This window comes from Odontesthes bonariensis, chromosome 10, assembly GCF_027942865.1.
Source record: "Odontesthes bonariensis isolate fOdoBon6 chromosome 10, fOdoBon6.hap1, whole genome shotgun sequence".
Taxonomy (NCBI): domain Eukaryota; kingdom Metazoa; phylum Chordata; class Actinopteri; order Atheriniformes; family Atherinopsidae; genus Odontesthes; species Odontesthes bonariensis.
Genome location: NC_134515.1, coordinates 10,081,089 through 10,098,826, shown reverse-complemented (window position 1 = coordinate 10,098,826; position 17,738 = coordinate 10,081,089). Strand labels below are relative to the sequence as shown.

At 40.4% G+C, this 17,738-nt stretch overlaps 1 protein-coding gene across 4 annotated transcripts; it reads left to right on the top strand.

Moving 5' to 3' along the window:
- Positions 1–3,831: 3,831 nt before the first annotated feature.
- gata5 (GATA binding protein 5) lies at positions 3,832–12,298 on the top strand. 4 transcript variants are annotated; one of them, XM_075476205.1, is made up of 7 exons: positions 3,832–4,312; positions 4,810–5,493; positions 8,037–8,206; positions 9,482–9,646; positions 9,871–9,955; positions 10,124–10,209; positions 11,012–12,298. In XM_075476205.1, the coding sequence occupies exons 2-7, from the start codon at positions 4,974–4,976 to the stop codon at positions 11,129–11,131; spliced, it is 1,146 nt and encodes a 381-aa protein (XP_075332320.1). In that variant the 5' UTR covers positions 3,832–4,312; positions 4,810–4,973; the 3' UTR covers positions 11,132–12,298. The 4 variants fall into 4 exon arrangements, with proteins under 4 accessions (XP_075332320.1, XP_075332317.1, XP_075332319.1 ...); XM_075476202.1 differs by having other exon boundaries at positions 3,836–4,312; positions 10,082–10,209; XM_075476204.1 differs by having other exon boundaries at positions 3,838–4,312; positions 9,518–9,646; positions 10,082–10,209.
- The last annotated feature ends 5,440 nt before the right edge of the window (positions 12,299–17,738 follow it).

Below are 17,738 nucleotides of genomic sequence, written 5' to 3'. Positions count from 1 at the left end.
CTACGCTGAGAAGACAATTCAACTTGGCAGTGTTTACAGATGACTTTGGTTCTGTCGACTCCGCCGTCTGGAAGAACTTTAAAATGAAAATGGCCGAGTAAAAGTTCCATACCCTTCTCCATGTTTGGTGGATCCGCCGATTACTTTCTTTTCCGGTTTCCGGTTCCGGTTTTACAAAATAAAAGTCTGTGAGAAACAGAGTTTTACAATAATAAAATAAATAATAAAACCTGCGCTAATGCGCGATAAAATAGTTATCGGCGTTAAATAATCAACGAGTTAACGCGATAATAACGGGTTAGCTCGCCCAGCCCTAATAAATAAATATATATATATATATATATATATATATATATATATATATATATATATATATATGTGTGTGTGTGTGTACTTTTATCAACTTTTCTGTCTTTCTTAGCCTCCCTTCCAACTTATTTTGAGTGTGTTGCTGGCATCAAGTTCAAGTTTGTTTAGATATTTCTTTAAATACTGTGAAGTTGTAGATTAAAAATGCAGCATCGCGAAAATAACAACATTTTATTTGTTCACGTGTACAGTAAAGTTGAGCGAGGATTATTGCTTGACTTGGCCATTTAATTGGACCGTGTTCCTTGTTCTGGTGTACAAGCAAACAATTTATGACTGAATTATGTCCAACTTTGCTACAAAATTTGATCATATGCCTACTTTCTAATACTAGGCTTTATCCAGATGACCTGAGTTCACAGACCAAGGCAATTTGCATGATGAGAGGTGAATTAGACAGTTTTACAGCTGATGCCACCCTCCCAAATACAGCCTTATGCAGGCAGAAACAACCCAGAACTGTAACACAAGAGCATGTGACTGGCAGAAAAGAACTGCATGAGAACTGTGGTGCCATGAAGGTAGCGTTCATGCTGTAAAACAAATGCATTTTAGCCATAACCGTGTTTGTTTTCTAACCTTAAGTGATGTTATCATCCAAACAGTTATCATGTGTCTGGAACACGCACATTGATTAAAAGTGCTGTGCGGAACAGCAGCTTTTCGGGGGCTACAGGATGGGATTCATGGGTAAAACAACCTAAATGATCGTATCAGTTTGAGGACTTGTTGATTATTTCTGGGTCAAAACCCGGGAAAGGAACTCAAAAGCACTGAGGCCAGTTTGTGTCCAGTGAAACTTATTTACTAATCAGCCACAACATTAACACCACTGACAGATAAAGTGAGTAACACCGCTTATCTTGTTGGAGTGCAATGCTCTGCATGGAAAACCTGCATCCTTGCTTTCATTTTCTCATGCATCTATCTATCAGAAGGAATGTGACAAAGCTCATTTCCCGAAATGTTAAGCAATCCCCATTCATGCCTTTTTTAATGTATAAAGCACCTTAATTCATCCTGTTGTTACAATTAAATTCATCTTGCTATTCTACTTTATTCTTGCACAGATAAGGTTAACATGTTTGTCAGAATTATTGAATGGAAAGTCATCTGTGATAAAAGGAGGGAATGATCAATATGACAACGAGGAGTAATGAGATTTTTATCCACAAACAATCATCTCAGACCCAACTGTTGTGCAAACCTCAGACGACACAGAGAGCACCAAGCCGAGTACTGGCCAACATCACACTGAGCGCAGATGTGTGTGGAGAGGATTCGACGTGGAATGTTTCCACATTATTGACTTTCTTTTCTCTCTTTCCTTCTCACTTTTCAGCGTCAGAGCGTTGAGCTGCTTCCTACCAAGCTGACAACTGAAAGGAAGGAAGAGTGACTTGTGTTCTTTGTGTGTGAGACAGCCTTCAGAGTGAATGCTGAGACGCATCCTGCTGCAGAATGTTGCAACCGAGCCTCGGCCTGCTCGGGATCCAGCCACTTCTACCGAGGATTTACTCACAACTCTGAACATTATCTATTTCCCCATCTCTCTGTTCATCATTTCAAAACATGCATTACCTAACATGATAATAGAATGTTAGGTATAGATGATACCTAACATGGGGCTAAAGTGATAAGTGAGTGGCCATATGTGGTGATAAATGGGCTAAAAAGGATAATAAAAGTGCAAACTCTGATGGGATCAAATGATGATAGAAGTGAAAATGAGATGATAATTGATGGGCTTGAATGAGGCAAAGATGATGGTAATTGAGCTCAAAGTTAATAATTGATATGTTAATAGATTTGGTGAAAACTGAAATCATTTTAAATAGGTATACATGTGATAAATGAATTAATAAAGAGGATAAAGTGTACTTTATAACTGAAATGGCTCCATCTGAAGATGTTTCTGTGTCAGAGATTATAAACGTGATGCTGATTAGAATGGAGACCGTCCAGGAGGCTAATTTTCCCTCACTGACTCCAGAGTTACTTCAGCAGGATTCCACACCCCTGCTATTTGAGAAAACAATAATACATGTACAGAAAAATGGTAGTGAAAGTTACAAATGTGGGCCACATTCATTTAGTTGTTTGTTGGAATGTCTGTGATAAATTAAAAAATATATATATTGAAATAAATCTGTATTTCTGATGATGCTCTCAAACTTTAAGACTGTTTGTATCTTAAGGCCTTTCCTTTAAATAGAGATGCAGCGTCTGGTTTTTTGCTGCCTTTTCGTCAGTAAAACTCCTCACAGCGCCAGTTCCATTAGGGCTGTGAGAGGCACTTTCACACAATCAACATCAAATGTTCGGCCGTCAGAGGACGAGAGGAAGCTGGCAGACAGACCCCACTGTTCTCTGCAGATGGACGGATGCAGAAAACCAACAAAAGGATTGATTATCCGGACATGAGACATTTATGCAGGAGACATTAATATCATTAGCGCGTTGACAGTTCTCAGAGTGTTTTAAATAAAGGAAAGGAAATAAGCCTGGCCTCGGAAAAATAACTGTTTAATGGATGCCATTTCACGGAGATTTTATTTATGACGATAATGTCGCTTTTAAACACTTTCTAAGAAAAAAACAGTTTTTTTTATTAATGGGATGCTTGTCAGCAACAAGTTTCCTAAATAAAAAGTTTGAAAATAACTATTATATAAATAAATAATCATTTATTGCCTTTAACTGTATTTTCTTCATTTATTTTATTTATTAATCATTTCAGACTCTAAAATAACGTGTTTTTTTCTTACATTTATTTTCAACGCATTGATTGAAAAACATCAGGTAATTTGTGTGATTTATGAGACAGGTCATGCGTAAAATCCCAGGTACTTAAAACACAAAAGTTTAATAAAATGAGCTGACTATCAGCGCATTATAACGTAGTTTCAAAAGTTCCTTTTATTCTTTTTGTATCTGTGGGCGAGTAAAACATTTTTGTAGCTTTGAATAAAATAGAATTTTGTTTCATTTCTGTGGGACTGTATTCGTGCCTTTTATTCCAGCTCATATCGTGCTAAATTATTTTTCCCCGGCTCCGAGCAGCCTGTGAGCCATGACGTGATTGTTTCTTATGGTTAGTTATTGTCCACGTTTCTTATCGGGCTGAAGCCTTTAAAGAGAACTCATTCGCGTTTATTTCCCAGTAAAAGCTGCACACCAACTTTCACTTTCCGATTAAAAAAATACCTGCTTTCTGGAACATAATTGATTAATTGATTGTAAAAAAAAAACAAAAATTGAAAAAAAATGAGAAATTCATTTTCTTAAGGTGCAACAAAATCAAACAAAAAATCCCGAATACATCGTTGATGGTGCTTAAAGGTAGTCCTTTCAATGAGAATAATGCACAAAGCGTAAAAAATGGTGAGATTTGTTTCCTGCCTCCGACCAAATGAAACAATGAATACAGGTGCTGTTGAAGCGGGTACCTTTACACCCCTCACTCCTGATGTTTGGGCCCTCTCCTCCCCTCTCCCGCATCAGGGGCCCACCCTCCTCACTGGCCTCCCTCCCTCCTCTTTCCCCACCTAGGCCTACCTCGGAGCAGCGGGCTGCGTCACGTGATTTTCTCCCGTACAAATTTTCCAGTAGGAGAGCGAGTAGGAGCACACCCATATCAGCAATTATCAGCGACAGTTACTATCTCCAGATAGACCGAGAGGAAGAGGAACGCCGCACAGGTCCGGGAACCCCCCCTCCTCAAAAAAAAAACAAAAAACACACGAGAGCCTTGGTTCCATCCTGTCTCCGGCCACTGAGCGCAAGTTTTACGCACTGAAACCGATATTTGGAGAGGCTCCGCGGAGCTCCATCGCCGGTCTCCTGTCTGCGCGAAGTGCCCAAGTTCTCCCAGCGCGCTCCTCTATTGAGGCTTGGACTGCTAAGGGACAGGACTGCTTTATCACCCGACCATCCTTATCTGGTGAGATAATACACTGAGAGCCCTTGGAAAGAAACTGCGTCCCCCCCTGTGCGCAGCCGAGAGCCATTATCAACGTTTTATGTGTTTTGAGTTGCTATTCATAGAAAACGTATATGTATCGTAGATTTGAAACGGAGTTTGCTTTCTGTGTTTGATTTGGTTTCCGTTCTGGTTATGATTTAATGAGGCAGCGCGGAGCTGCAGGATATGTGAGTTCGCTGATTGTCTCTTCTATCTGCGCGTACAGATAGCAGCGATCATTAATGTCATTTTAATCCATTTGATGTCAATCAGAGTGATATAGGTGAAATATGACTGATGAGCCTATGTGATTGTTGAACACTAATAGAAATGACAGCGTTGTTTATTTGTTTGGACTATAGCGCTGATAGTAGGATATATTGATAGAGTTAGAAATTCATGCGAAACGTAACTAAAGTTTTTCAGCTACAATGTTTAATAGCCTAAAAGTATGTCTGTAAACATGTCTTTGGCAGGACAACAGTCTCGACAAGCTTTTGTGAAGTCGTTGGTTTAAAAAGACAGAAAAGTTCATCAAAAGAAGAGTTTTTACGCCTGGACAGAAGGACTGCGACCAGCCCAAAGCTTCGCCTCTGTGATCTCCAGACTCCACACAGGACGGTGGCTAAACATTGTGAAAATGTATCAAAGCCTGGCCTTGTCCTCCAACCAGTCCCCTTACGCTCATGACACCGGGAATTACATCCACCCCTCGGCCAGCTCTCCGGTCTATGTTCCCACCACCAGAGTTCAGGCCATGCTGCCCACCCTGCCCTATTTGCAAGCCTGCGACTCCCCCCATCAGTCCCACAGCCTCGGCGGACACCACGGCTGGGCCCAGAGCGCCACGGATGGCTCTTCCTTCCCCCCCAGCAGCCCTCACACTCCGCACGGATTCTCCTACTCACACAGCCCGCCAATCAGCTCCAACGCCGGGCGGGATGGGACCTACCAGAGCCCACTGGTTCTTGGAAACGGCGCTCGTGCGGATCAGTACGGAGGCGCCTTGGTGCGCTCCGTTGGAGGTTCCTATTCCAGCCCTTACGCTTACATGAGCCCGGAGATGGCAACCTCCTCCTGGACGCCGGGACCCTTCGAGAGCGGAGTGATTAGTCTGCAGGGCCGGCAGGGAGGTCTGTCCGGGAGAAGGTCCAGTCTGGGTAAGTGTGTCCAAAACCCACCAAGCGAATTTAGATTCATAAATTCAGAGATAAACACACATCAATTTGCCAAATGTAGAATGAATCCCTGAAAATATTATTTTTGTTTGGTCCTGAATCTGCTTTATTCAATCACTTTGAATCTGACAAAAACATAATTATTGATGTTTTCTGTTCGATGAGCCCAGTTTATTCCAGATCTGAACACCCATGGCATCACCTGAATGCCCCATCCTCTCAACACCACAAACAAAACACTGATACCGATTTTCATACATATTTCAAATTAGTTATTTTTCATTTTTTCCCTCTCAAAACATAGCAAATAATGGAATTCGGTCTGGTTTATGAGCCTCACATATGCTGATAAAAACATTTCTGTGTTCAGATTACTTATTTTGTAAAATTCTGTCAGCATCTTTAACATGAGAGTGGCCGTTTCTTAAAGAATTCGCTTATCAGTGGTTGTTAAGGCCAGGTTATTTATTACAGGGGTTGATGGAGAGGCCTAGCAGTAATGCTCGTGTCATGTGGTTTTAGATTCAATCAAAGTCCCCCCAAAACAATGCCATATTAGATTTAGACAATACACATTCACTGAAAAAAAGAGGGCCGCTAAAAACAATCAATTAAAATGTTAATCTAATCCCCCCATTTTGATGAGAAGGTTCAATACACACAAGGACACCAAACAAGGCTGAAAAGGGCCCCAATCAGAGCAGTTATCACCTTGATCAGTCAGGGCCTGGAACGGCTCTACCTGCTGCCGTCAGCATTTATTATGAGAGCGTGCGTGGGGGGGTGACACTGATGTTTTCTGTCTGATGGTTCGGTTTGGCACCTCTCCAAATCTTAACACTTATATAGAATCTAATTTTGTCCTTAATTCTATTGTTGGCTTAATGAAGTAGCAGTTGTTGTGTTCGTAACGAGACTGAGGGATCAGTAAGATAACTTTTTCATTTTCTGTCATTAATATGAAAAATAACACACATATACAACACAGTTTTTCTTTTGTTATAAGGTATTAATATCCCTTGAAATCTTAGGGAATCACGTGGCTTAAAAACTGCCAGCCCCCCCTGTGCTGGCTCCAAAACACAGTGCCCGAAAAAGTGAACAGTTTGGTGGCTTCAGGCATTTAAAACTGAAATATAAATTCGTCAGAGAGAAGAATTCAGATTGGCTTTAACTTTAATTTCATCTTAATAAAATACAAAAACCGCATAGATATTTAAAAACTCTAAATTTAGATATAAATTTCACTTGAATTGTACTTAAATGTTGCGGAAGTTGACTGATCTATCAGTGGATTGGTTATTGGTTGGGGGGTTTTTTAAAAGAAAAAATAAAAGCTAAAACTTTCCAGCCCCGAAAATATGAATATTTGTGAGTTTCTCCAATTCTTTGGGTGTGTTTGCTTGTTGGAGTTCAGCAATATGAAGATATTCTCTTCAATGCTTCACGCTATAATTCACATTTTACAGTTTTTTTACATCTGACAAATGAAATGACTGTTTAGTTATAAAGTTAAATGTATTGAGTTTTTCTGTCTTTAAGTTACCATTAAGAAGGGAGGGGGATTAAAAGACTTTAACACATTACAGCAAATAAAGCCTGTTTAATAATGCAGGTCTTGTACTATATTGGCCCTCCATTTGGCACTGCATTGCGTCTCCTTTAACCAGATTTTCTAGGCAGAAATTATATGAATTAAAGTGGGTTTTAAAGGCTTGATAACCCATCCGTGTCTGTATTCATCCTGTGCGCCTGTCACCGCAGAATATCTGTTCATGTGCTTCTGGGTTGAGAAAATCGTGGCCTGATGCTCAGCGCATGCGCAGGTTGTGCTTGTCTCTTAATGATTAAATCTACTTTTCCCGATTAAGGAGAACCTAAATTCGCAGGTTTTAGGGAAGACTCGAGGAGAGTTTAGCCTCGGGTCTCCTTCGATCTGTCTGCGTCTCTAATCGCTCTCTCAATTGACGGATAAGGAATTTGGGCAATTAATGCCAGGAGTCCGTCGTGTGTCAGAGTCGTGATGGATGGAGGGGGACCCCTGGATCCTTGGACCTGATAACGCACCATACCCGCCCCGGAACAGATTCCTCCACCAGTCTCGCCCCACTGATTCATTCGCAGGGTTTTGATCTCTCTTAGTCACGGGGAATGGAGGAGAGGGAGCGTGGGGTTAAATTCCTCCGCTGGCTATTTGTCACGCGTTGATCTCTAACCAGTCCCCCACCATCCACGCCCCCCTTATTTTTGGAAGTTTGGAGGAAGGCGTTGTAAATGGAAATGTTGGTTAGAAGATGTAACTGTCTGATTTAAAAGGAGAAGCTTTAGAAACCCCAATGTTGTGCACGTGTTGGAAAGGTTGCACCAATGGGCGGTTAAATACCACGTCATCTGTCTAAAAGTGTCCTAAAATGGGCCTATTGGATAAATATAAGCTGCCAACTCTTTAGCAGACATGCAGCCGTTATGATAGAGTGAAACAATTCCCCATTGACACTAATGTCTGTCTTTTCTCCCTGATTCAGAACTGATGGACGACATGCCCACTGAAGGCAGGGAGTGCGTCAACTGTGGTTCCGTGTCCACGCCGCTGTGGCGCAGGGACGGAACCGGGCACTACCTGTGCAACGCCTGCGGCCTCTACCACAAGATGAACGGCATCAACAGGCCGCTCATCAAGCCTCAGAAACGACTGGTAAGAAATTCAGCTTTAAAAAAGTCTCCACAAGCTTCTTCCGCTCTGTTATAATTCACATAGAAAACTTTAAGTCTATTTATTTGTGTTTTTCAACTGGTTTAGATTTATTAAACATCAAACCAGCAACACCAATCAAATACATCCTGCTGAGGAAAAAGTCAAATAATCCAAAAAAGAATAATTCTAATTTATCTTCCATGTTTGGTACAATATAAAACTGAACCCAAATCAACAACAACAAAAACGATTAATTTGATTAAAATAAAAAGGTTAAAAAAAATAATAATAAAAAAATGTATCTGATAAAATGAGCTTCATACTAAATAGTTCCAAAATTTGAAAAAAAAAGCATAATTGATTATTTTTGGTGCAAAATTTCAAACGACCAAACTTAACTAAATGATTGAAGGATTTAAAATAGAAATAAATAAAGTTTGGCTTTGTTAGGAGGTAACTTACAGGCTGACAGTGTAAGTGCATTTTCCTTAGATTTCTTAAGTATTTGGTATTAAACATGCAATGTAAATGTAAAAAGTACTGATATTAATTTAAAACACTTGTGCAGTTAAAAAAAGAAAAAATAACCAAATAGATGTATTTTACAAAGTCAAATTGTGTAAATCCTCATATCAGGGAAGTTGTTTTGCTTTGATAAGATAACACACACACACACATATATATTTTTTTTAATTAACTGCTGATTTCATTAAATGGAATTAAAAAAATCAACAACAACAGTTTGGATTTTCTGTGACAAGACAATTTATCTTTAATGCGAAACAAAATAAATAATTATTGTTACCTGATAAGTAAATGGACCACTTATATAAAGTAGATTATTTTTCTTTAACTTTGAGAGCATCAGCTTGCATTATTGGGAAGGCAGCACTGCCATGTAAAATATGCGTTCGAGACCAGCTCCTTTGGAGGATGTTGCCAAGGTTTCTCGGCTGTTTATTTCCCAGGAACTCGCCTCTCAGCAGCAGCTGCGGCTGTGACTCGCTCCTCCTTCCACAGCGCGGCTGTTTTCTCTGTTTTTATTTGTCCTGCACCGACCTTGCCCTTGATCCGGCCCCGTTTTTTTTTTTTCCGACAAGGCTCTGTACAGCAGTGTGTCTTTCTGCTGCTGCTTTAGCTCCACATCAAACCGAGTAAATTTTCACAGTAGAAAATGTTGCTAATGTTGTCTTTAGAGATGTAGGGGGGGGGGGGGGCAGTTTGATGCAATCATACAAAGATGTCTTATAAAATTATTTGTCATTTGAATTTCAGCCAGATGATAGATTTCCCTTCAAATGTGTTCTGCAGCAGACCACGTCCCGCCGGGTTGGACTGTGCTGCACCAACTGCCACACCAGCACCACCACGCTGTGGCGGCGCAACGCTGAAGGAGAGCCCGTCTGCAACGCCTGTGGCCTCTACATGAAGCTGCACGGGGTAGGTCACACCGAAAGGCGCTTTTGCTCCAAAACAGCTCCTCGAACAAACTTCTTTTTCATTATCTGTGCCGCCTAGAACCTCTCCAAGGGCATTGTGGTCAGTGTTATCAGAGTAGCGGTGTGGGAGGAGAGCTTGTGTGGGTTGTCATAACACTGTGGCTCCTGTTGCATTAGGGACTGGGAGGAAAGCTCAGCTAATGTGTTTTGCTCCTCTCCATCCAGGTGGCCAGACCTCTGGCCATGAAGAAAGAAAGCATTCAGACCAGGAAACGCAAACCCAAGATGCCCAAGAATAAAACATCGACAGGTCGGGCGAACTTTGACATCACAGGATAAAATTACAAAACTGTGTTACCAAATGAGCGCAGAAGAATACTTTCTGAAAAGTTTGTCAGTAGATTAACACAGTTGATGTGTCCTGTTGAATCTTTAGGATCCATCACCTCTGACACCAGCTCCCCATCCTCCCTCTCAGTTTCAGAACACGCCTCCACCATTAAGAGCGAACCCAACATGGCCCCGTCACCCTACGCAGGGCAGACTGTCACCTCTGCCACTCAGGTAAAAGCCTCTTCTGTGTCAGGCTTAGTCATTTTTAAAAAATGGAACGACGGGCTTTTAGTCTTTATATTTCAGTCTCCTCAGAAACTAAATTGGTACAACTGTCGCTATCTGTGGTTGTAAATTGGAAGATGACGGTGTTGTGTTCTGCGGGGCAGCGTTGACTTGACGTGAGGGCAATCATGACCTATGAGAATATCTAAACCTAACCAAGTACATTAATTCCAACCCTAACCACCTTACTACGAATGAACACTAATGAGACATGGAAATATGATGTCATCATGTAGAAACGCATGTGTGAATGTAACACGCTGACATGCTAACAAATCAAAATCTAGGCTGCATCTCAGTGAGGGATAGACTAAATTAAACTTCGTACTTCTACACTTTTAGAGCCTTTATTTAAAAACCGCCGCAGCTTTTCCCCCTTTTGTCACGTTGTTGTCTTAAAGAAGTAAAACAGTCTGTGTGAGGATGTCAGTGGGTAAAAAGAAGCCTCCACATTCTCCTCAACGTCGTGTGGAATCCAATCGGATGCATGCAACATTCATTTGCATCTACGCAAATAAGAACTTTTTCTTTAATTAACCATGAGAGTTGGTTTAAAAGAATGATGGCTTTAAATGTCCCTGTTGCATTGCTCTTAGTGTGAAAGGTCAGCTCTGATTTCCAGCTGAAAATTCTTTCTTGTGTTGTTATCTAAACGTCAAAAGCTTCTCTTCGTATGTGAATTTGAATTGAAACGTGTTTCCAATATGTACATTTCTTCATTTTTTTCCAATTTCTTTCCATTTTCCAGACAACGTCTCAATTAGACAGCACGGTATCAGGACATGTGGACATTAAGTATGAGGATTATCCCTTTACCCCGAGCTCAATGGCCCCACAGAATTCCTGGTGCGCTTTATCTCAAGCATGAGCAGCCTCGGCCAACAGGACTACCACACTGACTAAATCGATTCCATCATCTATCCATCCTCCTTGGGACTGGGCTGTGGAGAAATAATCTACCTGCATCAAAAAGCACTAATGCAGAAAAAAGCAACACACACACAGCCAAAGGGCACGTAATCTTCCTGCTATGTTATATTCATAAGACACTGGCTGCAACCAAGAAAACCGACACAGCTTACCAGGACCAACTTTAACACGAGACATCCAGGCTGCTGTTTTTATGGAGTGTGTTTTATGCACCGCAAACTGGCAAAATGTATCAGCCAGAGATGAGAACCTGAACCGACTAGTCCAGCCACATTTCCTCCGGAGGACAACAAGAACTACCTATACTGCCAAAAGAAAAATGTGTTTAAGGAGAAATGTGACACCAAAAAACAGGGCTCCAATGTGAAGACAATCAAGTTGAATGTAAAAAGATAAGGGTACAGTAACCTGTTTTAATAGCTCATAAATAAATGTAGTTTTATTATGTTTTTGTCACTGTTGCTGCTGTATGTCGATGTCATCCTCACTGCTTTCGGTGGCGTTTTATAAGAACAATTTCAACGTGTTATCGTCACTGCTGACATAAAAAAAAATTACAGAAATGACCTTTTTCTTTTTTTTTTTACGACTGGTGAAAATGTCTCATTACCAACATGTAGATGATTAACTTTTACAGGCACATTATTTATGTTGAGATAAGGACAGTTAAAAGTCATTGCGGACAGTAAAAGCAGCCAGTTATAAACCACTGCTCACTGTTCCCCTCTGCAGACTGGCTGTTGTGCGATATGTGTCTGAGCTGCGGTGCTTAGATTATATTAGATTTGTTTTTACGAGTCGGCAGATATAAACTGCATCTTGTAAAAGGAAAATCTTAATTCTACTCACCAGACGTTTACCATTTCACTGCTTTAGCATTTTGACATGAATGAAAGTGCAATGACTCTGCTTTTCTTTTCAAATATTGAGGGCAAATAAGAAAAAGTGTGAAATGACTGTAAACACGACAATCTAATCTTATTATCTGTATTTTGTCAACATGTAAGGGAATTTTATTGTTTTAATTTTTTCTTAAGGCCTTTCTGTTTCCTGTTTTTGATGCTCTATGGAATCTATCCAGGTCAATAAACCTGTTCAAATTTCATGTATTTGATTTATTAAACCTACTGTGGTTTAATCCATAAAGTATCTTCGGTGTATTTGAGAGGCCGGCGGTGAAGTCATCATAAATCAGGATCTCCAACCAGTTAAATGTTTGTGTTGGACAATGTGGGACATATTACCAGCTAACTTCACAAATAAACACCCTCAATGTCTTAATGTTACTGATTAAACCTTTAACAGTATAAGAGCTCAATATATATACATATATTTCTTTAATGCAAAGTTCCCAACTTTCATCAATCGTCTACTTTTTTTTTATCTCTAAGTCTGTAAAGAATTTATGGTGCAACTTGGTGCTGTTTTGGAAGGCTGCACAGTGTCATAAATGGTGATTATTTTAGTCACATTTGGGTTCCAGCTGGATTGCGTCCATAGATTAACGCATCTTTTTCCGAGGCAGACTCAAAAGCCGCCGTGGCTCATTACCCCCAACAGCACCACCCAAATATGTTCCTATAACAATTCAGTTTACTATTAAATTCGTACAATATTTTCTGCATAAAGCTTTTAATATGTAGGTTGAATCTGATTTTCAAACATTCATTCATGAGGCTACATTAAGTCAATGATTAAGTTATTTCAGTTGTTCACCTTGAGCATTTCAAATGTCGAATCTCTACTTTTACCCCATTAAATATACAGTTTATCATTATTGGTTATTTTTGGAGTCTGTTTCAACCTGTTGCCAGGAACATTTAACCATATTTCAGCTGTGTGTCCTTTATTAATTACAAGAGTATATTCTTCATTTCGCTTAATGATCAGGGATGTTCAACGATCTTCAAAAGCTTTAAAAAACCTGTTGAAATTAAAGCATATTTTTATTTATGAGCTTTTAACCGTTTCATGGAAGTTACTCGATCTGCCATGAAACTTTTTGTTTTGATCCAGGTGGAGGGACATAACTTTCTCTGTGTTTTCCACATTTATGCACAGGAGAGTAAGTGCATATTGCACAACAATTCTGCTTTTAAACTTAAGCAAAGTTGTTTAAGTTGTCTTTTACTTTTGTTTTGTTTAGGTTTAGGCATTAAAAATTAAGAGAGAAATTAGTTTAGGAGAGGTTTAAAGCTCCCAAACTGATGGCTTAGCACAGGTTAAAGTACAACAATTTGTCGGTTACAGGGCGAGTTCCACACTTTATGCAAACTTCAAGCACGGGGGCAAAAAACTCTTCATAAAATACATTAATTGGAAAATGACACCGTACCATCAAAACATGTGACCAGGCAGGAAACAAATCACTCAATTTACTGCTTGTTGTAAATCAGCTTCATTTTAGGATTACACTCCTCTGCACACCTGTTTGGCATCTTGTTTTTTTTCATGTTAAAATGTTCCATGTGTGATTTGAACTGTTTAATAATGTAGATGCGTTTAAAAATTAATTCCATATTTCACGACCCTGCTCAGCGAATTGTGAAGTCATAAATGGGATTTAAAGTCTTCTTTAACCATTAGGATTCAGGTCTCTCAACTCCATCCCTCAGTGTGTTTTTTTGCATTTGCCCCTATATTTAGCAGAGATGTATTTGCTCTCCTGCTGTCACGTGACATTCGTGTGTGAGTTCACGAGTGTTTGTGTGTGCAAGCAGGGCGTGTTTTCTCTGCCGGTTGCTCAAGCAAGCGGTGTCGGCCAAAGGTTGTGTTCCAACTCTGCTTTATGGCAGCTGGGTCCGAATAGGCCGCACGGTCGAGGAAAAAATACAGACCTGTCAGCAACAAGGCTGCCGCTTTACTGCCGCCATGGCGACATCCAGGCACCTCCGCACCAATGACACTGCCCGGGTTTATGACTGTTGGCCAAGATGTTGCTGCCTTATCTGTTGCTGGGAGAGGCCCGCTGCCGTGCGATGGGAAGATGTGGACACATGCATGTTTAGTATTGCAGTTAGAGGAATAATATGGAAGTCTGAAGTGCAGTGGGACAAGAGTTTGGGAGAACGGAAACGGATTTTTCCAATAAAATAGACTCAGCACGGATGATATTTGACGTTATTGTATTCTCTTAGAGGATATTCAGAAATATCATCGAGTGACCAGTTAAAGCTGTATTCCATCTCGTTTTATACCGGAATTTTTGTGTAAAATTTCTTTATGCATCAAGCTTCAAATACATCGGCCTTACAGTTCCTATAATAAAACAAACTGAATCCTTCCATCAGACCATTTCCGCTTGGTAAACGCTTTTTTCTTTGCATAGTAACACTCTATATTCATGCTTTAGATTTCAAGCCTTCATCTTTATTTCTAAAGCTCGAACTCTGAAAAATAAGACTTTGTCATAGTCTATGGGTTTTATTCTGATGTCCTGGTTTTCTGTGCTTTGCTGAGTTCATCTTGGGTTTTCTGTTCTGCGTCCTTGTTTCATTTCCTCAGTCGCTTCTTTGGGTTCTCAGTTAGTCCTGCTTGCTGTTCTCCCTGCACATCTGGATTCAGTTAGCCAATTACCACACCTGCCCTTTGTGTGTAATTAGCTCCCTCTGAATAAAATCTCCCTTCCTTAGTTCAATGCTAGATCCTTGTGGAATGTGTCTAATAGCACAGTTTGTTAGTGCCAGCTAGTTTGTGCTCTTTTTATGGATTACCTGCCAGTACAGTATATATTTTGTTCGTTTTTAGATATTTGTCTTTTCACCTGCTTGGCTCTGCTACACCCAATAATTCAACACATCACGTTCCCCCATTAAACGCAGTGTTGGATCATGATCATTTACTGAGATCTGAGTGCAAGTTTGATATGTTGGTGTTGATAGCCATCATATAAAATGTGAATGATAATAATCTTACCCTTTTTAGCATCATGACACTGCTGTAAATGCTCATGAATATGTTTGTGACAGATATGAGATTACCCATGATGCAATCTGTACAGAACACACTATCCATCCAAATCTCAGCTGAAATGGAGCTTTCTCTCAGGCTGTGCATAAATGGTATGAGTTCCCAGTTGCAATTACAGTTTTTTGGGGTTTTTTTCTTACAGAAACACGTGAGATTTAATCTTTTGGCAAGATTTTTACTGTTGTCTGCTGTCAGTTTGCGGCCCAGAGGTTCCGTGTTGGTTAAACAGTCTTCATTCGTTTGGTTGTCCAGTCCTTATGGGTTGTGACGAGTCTTATGCTGTGTCCCAAGCTAAAGGAGAGCTAGAAATATCAGATTCACACCTCTATCCACGGGATGAGCAGCATAAAACAGGTGGATACTGGATCATCTACACTGGAATATACACACTTTATATGAAAGACACGAAGCTGTAATCTAATCCTCTTCTCCAATCCACACAACCCTTAAATAAACACACAGTGAGAGCTAAGTGCTAAAGAGTCATCTTTTCTGCTCAAAAGCTATTCTTCCAGCTGAATTTACACTTACAGTTTTTCTCTATTGCTTAAACACATTTCACGATACTGCCCTCACTTTTCACAAAACTCTAAACACAAAACACTTTTCTAAAGCTACGTACACACAACCTCACAGTCTCTTTTCAAAACCAACCCATCACACCAAAACAGTTGCTCATATGCTCAAAACCAACCCATCACACCAAAACAGTTGCTCATATGCTCAAAACCAACCCATCACACCAAAACAGTTGCTCATATGCTCAAAAGCAAACCTTGACACCACAATACCGCTCAAGACCTGCAAAAATGTAAACACTACTGAACATCATTAACCACATTACCAAAAATATTGAAAACACAATTTTCAGAGTGTGAGACTGTTCTTTTTACAGTTTCACAACTGCCAGGATGCATTTGAGCAACCCTTATTTATTCTCAAATATGTATTGGGTATTTACTATAGATTTGTGCATTTCATAGGAATAATGAATAATGCAGAAAATGCAGTAATATCACAACTCAATGCAGAAATGAGTACTGTAAACTCCATGGAGGATCCATTACACACAATAGATACAGTACAGTAACAATTGAAAACACAATGTTCAGGGTGCGATTTCTTTTATTACAGTATGTTGTACATGTAAATTGACACAGTATATTGTATGTTGACACTGAAATCATTGGGCGGCATCACGTCGTCTGGCTGGGTCGGGCCACAGGACCTCATCAACGTCACAGGCAATATTGTCCATAGCCAAACAACGTGGGAAGAATGCCCTGGCATGCCGCACCCAGCCTTGGAACGCCTCCACAGCCACATCATCACAGGCCAGGTCCATAGCCCTGAGAAGGTTCTCTCTGGTGTAAGGTTGGCGGTCATAGACCTTCCAGCGCCATGATGAGAAGAACTCTTCTATTGGGTTTAGGAATGGAGAGTAGGGTGGCAGACACACATTACTGTAATAAATTATTGGTTGATGTTACAGTAAACCACTCTCTGACCTGGATGCTGCGATGGAAACAAACATTGTCCCAGAGGATGACATGTATGGGAAGATCAGCCCGCCCAGGATTCTGCTGGTCGTGGTGATCAGCTGGCCCAGCATTCGGGTGGTCATTGTCATGCAAAACATCTCTGAGCTCTCCTAGGAAGGTGAGGAGACGCTCAGTGTTGTAGGCACCAAGTTCAGCATGTCGGTGGAGAAGCCCTCTAGAACTCATGGCAGCTCAGAGAGTGATGTTTCCTCCACGTTGGCCGGGCACATCAACGATAGCTCTCCGTCCTATGATGTTACGGCCTCTCCTCATCCTTTTTGTGAGGTTGAAGCCAGCCTCATCCACATATAGAAATTCATGGGGTCTGGCCATGAACTCCTCTTCTGCCTTGATCATCCATTTTTGTTTGGAACCTTCAGCAAACTGACTTATATAGGTGTGGTCACATCATTTGCAATAGGTGTTTTCAATTATGAGTCGTTGTGTTTACTGAATGACACCAGGTATGTTCATTGTGTTCAAGTTTTGCTGACTGTGGGTGGCATTTTGCATCACATGAGCTTCACAATGCATATTGGAGCAGAGATATATGCAAAATGTGTTTTAGCAAGGCAAAATGTGTTTAGAGATTTGAGAAAAAGGGGATGGTTTTGTGAACAGTGTCTACAGGTGAATTGTGTTTGTGGTTGTGGCAAATGGGAGGTAGTTTTACTAATTGTGTTTAGAAAACTGGTCATTTGGTTTAGAGTACTGGGTTTTGTGTTTTGGCAATAGAGAAAAACTGTAGTTTGTGTGAATATTGAGGCTTCATTTAAGCCCTCTCAGAGTAAAACATTTGGAGTTTGACTGGAGGACGAGGTGCAGTGATGCTTCGTAGCCTAAACCTGCCACTGGCTTGGCTTCAGGTTTTATCAATTTTTGGTTTAGTTTCTCTAAAACAGGATTTTGAATTTTAAGTGCCTGCAGACACATATAAGGAAGCGCCAGAGCTTTTCCAGAAAATGTGAGAGTATCGATATTAATCTTCTTGTAAATCCCCAAAAACAAATTTTTAAAGTTCTAACACAAGAGCAC